General features: G+C 41.4%; 2 protein-coding genes across 2 annotated transcripts in view; one reads left to right on the forward strand and one right to left on the reverse strand.

Annotated features, from left to right (window-relative positions):
* Positions 1 to 4,011, forward strand: part of RIOK1 (RIO kinase 1) — a 36,203-nt gene extending 32,192 nt beyond the window's left edge. The window contains exons 15-17 of the mRNA XM_043986165.1: positions 186 to 239; positions 2,257 to 2,403; positions 3,224 to 4,011. Coding sequence (XP_043842100.1) covers positions 186 to 239; positions 2,257 to 2,403; positions 3,224 to 3,334 — 312 coding nt within the window. The 3' untranslated portion in view covers positions 3,335 to 4,011. The remainder of the gene's footprint in view (positions 1 to 185; positions 240 to 2,256; positions 2,404 to 3,223) is intronic.
* A 326-nt stretch (positions 4,012 to 4,337) lies between these two features.
* On the reverse strand, positions 4,338 to 5,349 carry LOC122742112 (protein FAM136A-like). The gene has a single exon (XM_043986142.1). It carries the CDS (start codon positions 5,347 to 5,349, stop codon positions 4,933 to 4,935), a length of 417 nt encoding a protein of 138 aa, XP_043842077.1. The 3' UTR covers positions 4,338 to 4,932.
* Positions 5,350 to 6,000: the final 651 nt, after the last annotated feature.

The following is a 6,000-nucleotide window of genomic DNA, read 5'->3' on the forward strand; positions in this document are numbered from 1 at the left end:
AGTCAATATGTAGCCTATGAGGATCCTTATGTAAGGTATAGTGACCCCCATTTCTATTTGAGTTTGACGCCACTGGTTTAGATAATGCTTTGGAGGAGATAAACAGCTGTTTTTATGCTTCTATTGCTTTATCTTAGCTTTTTCCACATTGAATTTCCATTGCTTTTTTTTTCCCCTTGTGCCAGATTCTGTATCAGACTGTGACAGGTTTGAAGAAAGACTTGTCAGGAGTTCAGAAGGTAAGAATATATACTGCTATTTATATATCTGAAAGTCCTTTGAAATATATAAAACACTATGCAGTTGTGTGATTAGAATTAGTCATTATAGTAATTGAGAAACTCCACTGCAGGGGAAATTTAAAACTATAAATACTTTCTAAGTCTCCAGGCCTTTTAGGAAAGGCAGCCAAAAATATCTGTTCCTCTTTTCTTGTATTAAGACTCCTAGAACTGAAGGGAAGGTCTTTCTGATTTTGTATTTTCTCTTTCCCTGAATTGTTTGGTGAGGCATTTACTTTTTGTGCCTCTGTTTCCTTTTCTGTGAAATGGAATTAGTTGTGGCAGTTATAAGTTTGTTTTTCCAGCAAAGTCCTCTTTTGATGCCTTTTCTTAGCAAGTTGGGCCTTGGGGGGAAGGGGTGCAGACATTTGGTTCTCAAAGACTAAACCAGCAGATGACAAACTGGTGAGACTAACCAAGTTGGAAAGGCTCATCCCTCACTAGAAGGTTGTTACAGGATGGTGCATTTTTTTAGCCATGACAACTTAGCAAGACTATCTGCCAAAGCTTAGAGTGTTTAAGGGTCTACATCAGTGAAAGGAACCTGCTCTGCATCCTTGAGGTATTGCCTTATTGATGGTTTTGTTGCAGATTTTAAAGTTTGTTCATGTAAAAGATTGTTGAAGTCTGTAGACTCAAACCAGGACACATGTGCCAGTGTGGACAGGTGTGAGCTTGCCTGGGGGAGTGAGCTCATTGGCTATGGGTGGTTCAGTATTGCTCAGGGGGAGCTTCTCATCCTTCCCATGGAAAACAGCTCTTGGCTTGGCTTTGCTCTTTAGGAGGGCTGGGATTAAGTAATTCTAATAAGTGTATTTTAGCCCAGAGTAAAGGAAGTCCAGATGTCCTTTTATCTCCTTAATTAGAAGCTTACCATGGACATTGCAGAATTTCCTTCCTGGAAATCTAGCAGGGTGTTGCTGTTTTTTCTTTTTCATTGTGGGAAAAGGTGAATGAAAAATTCTGGGGTGCTGCATTCTGAAGTCGCAAAGAGCTGACTCTCTAGGCTAGATGGGCTTTGCATTCCAAAGCGTGTTAGGTTTTGTTGCTGTGATGGGAGAAACTGCTGAGGTGTTTTGCAAATCAGTTCTTTCATGGTCAGAAAGTGCCTTGATAGTTTTTCTTGTAAGCATTAAGAAGCAAAAGGAAATATTAGCGACAATGTAAAACTTCCTCATGTAATGAATCCAGTTTCTTTTTTTTTAAAAGGGTTTGATTTTGATATTGCCTTTTTGTGAACCCCAAATATCTGTAGAATTGTTTTCACAAGAAATATAAATTTTCTGACTATTACTGTCTGCTCTTTGGAGACATGCCTTAGCCTTCCTCAGAATTTGAGGGTGGTTTCTTTATCCTTTGATATTTCTGAAGCATGGCTGCATTTGCAACCTTCACCCAAGGATGGTTACTGTCCAAGGATGTCTTAGTGACCACCGATAATCCTGAGGAGTCCTCAGATGGTCTGGATTAGTATCTTCTAATACTAATGCTACAGATATTTAGAGTTCCTAGCAGTAATTTGTAAGTATTGCTAGAAAAAGCTAGTAATCACCTCATTGATTTTTCTGACAGTTTTTGATGGTTTGTCTTCTCACTTTTATCACACGTGTCCTTGAACCTGACTCTAATGGGTTCCTTCTAAGTTTCATTCCAGATTTCATGTTTTCAGGATTGAAACAAAGGCAGAGGAGGCCAAATTTTCAGAGTAAATTTGTTTGTTTTAAATTCTGAAGTTTCTTCTGAACCAACACATCTCTGATGTAAACATGGGATAATTTAGCTTAGAATAACTTGATTCGGGGCAGCTAGTTGGCGCAGTGGATAGAGCACCGGCCCTGGATTCAGGAGGACCTGAGTTCAAATCTGGCCTCAGACACTTAATGCTTACTAGCTGTGTGACCCTGGGCAAGTCACTTAACCCTCATTGCCCTGACAAGAAAAAAAAAGAATAACTTGATTCTATGATCCTGTTCAGGTTCCTGCACTCCTAGAAAAGCAAAGCAAGGAGGAGGTGGATTCTGATTCAGATGATTCTAGTAGTTCTGATGACCCTGATTCTGAAGGGCATGGAGATCAGCCCCATCTCAGGAAACATCCTGCTGACCCTGAAATGGACAAAAAGGTTAGAAAAATTGTGGCTTCTCTATACAAGTCTGAAATTTGATTGATGGCTTGAGCAACTTGTTCAGGTTAAGGCCGTATGGTGTAAAGGAAAAAGTAAATGACTTGCAGTCAGGAAACCTGAATACAAACCCTGGCCCTAATACTTAGCAGCTATAAGATCTTGGACGAGCCTTGTCATTTCCCTGTGCTTCAGTTTCCCCATCTGTAAAATGTAATAGCACTTGTCCTGCCTTGATGGACTGTGACATGATTTGTCATTCAGGCTCTGTGATGAGTTTGTGAAAACAAATTGCTTTTTTCCCCTCTTAGATAACACATGGTACTCTTGTTTCACTGGTCATGGAATATTGTGCTATATCTTTATGTTTGTGTATTAGCCCTTTAGACTGCAAGCTCTAGGAGAATGGCCTCTTCTATCACCCAGTATGGAGTTCTGAGAAATTATTATGGGTGATTTAATAAATGTTTGTTGAATTAAATTGAAACTCTTTGACAAGTAGATTTTATTCTTGTTCCGTTGCATAAATGTGGGCTTTGCTTTTGGGATTGGTATTATTCATAGATTTCTCTTCTGTCAGGATGTGCCTGAGCATTGCTTAAAGGGAGCTAATGGACATTGTAAACTATGGGATACATTTGTTTGAGATGCCTCGACTTGCTAATAATAAATGTTACCAAAATGAAAAATATATTTTATTGTTTTGCAACTTTGAGTTTTTGTGAGGAGGTACAAGTTAGAGGGATATAATTTGTAAGTCTTTAATAAATATTTTTCTTAGTAAAACTGCTTTGTAACCAGTTTTAAATGACTTTTACAGGAAAGAAAGAAGATGGTCAAGGAGGCCCAGAGAGAAAAGAGAAAAAACAAAGTCCCCAAGCATGTGAAAAAACGCAAAGAGAAGATAGCCAAGATGAAGAAAGGCAGATAGAAGCCAGGCTTTGTTACTCGAAACCATAGACCTCCACCTGCTATGCTTCTTGCCAAATTCCGATGTTTCCCTGCAGGATGGAGTTGGAAAATGAACTGTTAATTTTATAACATACTGAACCAAGTAGGAACGATGGTAGTTTCTTTGAAAACTCATTATTTAAAAAAAAGAAAAAGAAAACTCATTATTGTGGGTTTTTTTGTATAATTATGTAAAAAGTTTTTAGCTCCATTGTCTCGGCCTGTTCTCTAGCTTTTGGAGTTGATAAAAGAATTATTTAAGCTGGTGGTATTTTTTTTTTTTGTATTTACTGTTTTTTAATCAAACCACTAGGAAAATATGACACAGCCTTGAAACTGAACAGGAAGGCTATATTAACTGCATTCAGTAAGAAGTTGGTGTAAATAAAACAAGATGTTTTCCAACATAATGCCTGGTACTGACATGAGTTTTAACTGACAGTGTTAACTGGGTAATTGGTGTCAGCTGCCTCCTGTACTCTGGGGTAGAAAAAAGTTCTGCCTTGCAATCTGCTTATGCCCCAGAAGTTTAAGTTGTGTTCCTACCCTTTCCTGTTCTCAGAGGCTCCTCTTAACTTGCTTCTGTTGAAGAGGGCAAATCAGCAGGACCAGGGTCAGGTATCACATATTTTTGTCCTTTGGGGAAATTTTCCCCAAACCAGTCATCTACCATTCCCTTAAGCAAGAGACTTAAGATTGCTCTGCAAGAAAAGAGGCTTTCCTTGGCCTTACCTAAAAATGATTATTCTCAAAAGAACACTTTAACTGAAGTGTTGCCCCTGTAGTACCTTCCAGAAGAGGAAGAAAAGGTAACCTGAGCAGCAGTGCCAGAGAAGCTAAGGTAAAGGAACCAGCTTCACATGCTTGGTGGGAGATTTCCCTCTTAGGTTCTTGCTTGGTGTCCCAGCTGAAAGCTGTCCTGAGCACTGTCCTCATCAAAGGAAAGACCACCCAGGAGCTGCTCAGTGTTCTAACTCAAGTAACCCTCCTTCCCCAAACTGCCCTCTGAATGCCAGGTTCTTGTGCTGGGGAGAAAAGCACAGCCGTGTTTCTCTTTTCCAGTCAGTAGTGAACTTATGGCTGCTGCTTTATGGTATATGGGAAATGGCTGAATCAGGTGGACGTGAAGTTGGCACCAAACAAAAGTGGACAGCTGCCGCAGAGCTTCATACCAGATGGGAGGTAGGTTGGGGGGAACTGCTGACTCCCACCAATGCAAGGGGCTATTCCAGCATTCAGGAACGGAATACCTGTGAACCAGCTGAAAGCCATCAAGGGCTCCAACAGACAAAACAGGGGGCATCTTCACTGACAGGACAGGGCTGGGTACTATTAGCCTCACACACTACCTCCAATCCAGACCTGAGAACCAGTTTCTTTCATTTCTTCACCTATGGGCTAAAACATAGAATGGAACCAACAGAGTCCAGAGGCAGATGCCAAATTCCCATAAAGATTTTCTTAAACTTGCTACAGCCTCCATTTCTTCATTCTTAAATTTTCACTGAAAGGTAAAAGTTTCCATACATTATTAAAAGCAGACCCATTCTCCCACCCTGATGACTACTGACAACGACTCTATTTTGCAATAGATGCCAGAGAATCCTTCATCTTCTTGGTCATGGTGGGGATGAGGTGCGTGTGGTCATCAACACATTTGGTCACACAGGACTCCAGCTGCCTCTTCACTTGCTGTTCCTTGCTCCCAGCATCCATCAGGTCTCTGGCTTTGTCATTGCAGTGCATGGTGCATCGAGCCAGACGGTCCTGGAATTTTTCCAGTTCGCTGGTCACAAGGGCCTGTGCTTGGGCCAATGGTGCATGGCAGCGCTCAATGCACTGATGAACCTGCTGCATGGAGGCCTGGGTATCCTCACAGCAGCTGGCACTGCATCGGAACATGGTACCCGGCATCTTGCGGATATTCTCCCGCTCCAGCTCCTTCACCATGGTGTCCACCGCCTCCTGCACCCGCAGCTGCTGCGACTCCGCCATGGCGCACACACCCACCCCCAGGCCCCGTTCCCTGCCCAGCTCAGCCTGAGCACACTACCCTGGCGTCCCTAAGCTGGTGTTTTAATAAATAATTGTACATTAAAATTTATTTATTTATTTTTATTTGGGGGGGGTGGGCAATGAGGGTTAAGTGACTTGCCTAGGGTCACACAGCTAGTAAGTGTCTAGTGTCTGAGCCCGGATTTGAACTCAGGTCCTCCTGAATCCAGGTCTGGTGCTTTATCCACTGTGCCACCTAGCTGCCCCACATTAAAATTTTTTTTATGATTTTCTTTGAAAATAAGTTTCAGAAGTTCAATCAGTATTATATGAAAGTAGTAAACCAAAGAGCAGCATCAGGTAGAGGACTAGCCTTAGAGTTCAGAAGATCTGGGTTCAAGTGCCAAATATGACACATTACCTGGCTGTGTGGCCCTGGAGAAGTCTCTTAACCTTTTGTTGCATCTGGCAACTCCTGAAGACTAGCTGTAGAACATTTGCCAATCTGCATTGGAAAAAGTAATTCACTCATCAGGAATTCCTTACAACGATGATCTCATAGAATCATACCTTCAAAACAGTACACTTTAACATTCTTTTTCAATAGAGGACCATGCTAGCTAGTTCACTGGGACATAAACTCTTCTTTTA

Source organism: Dromiciops gliroides, chromosome 1 (genome assembly GCF_019393635.1).
Source record: "Dromiciops gliroides isolate mDroGli1 chromosome 1, mDroGli1.pri, whole genome shotgun sequence".
In the NCBI taxonomy this organism is placed as follows: domain Eukaryota; kingdom Metazoa; phylum Chordata; class Mammalia; order Microbiotheria; family Microbiotheriidae; genus Dromiciops; species Dromiciops gliroides.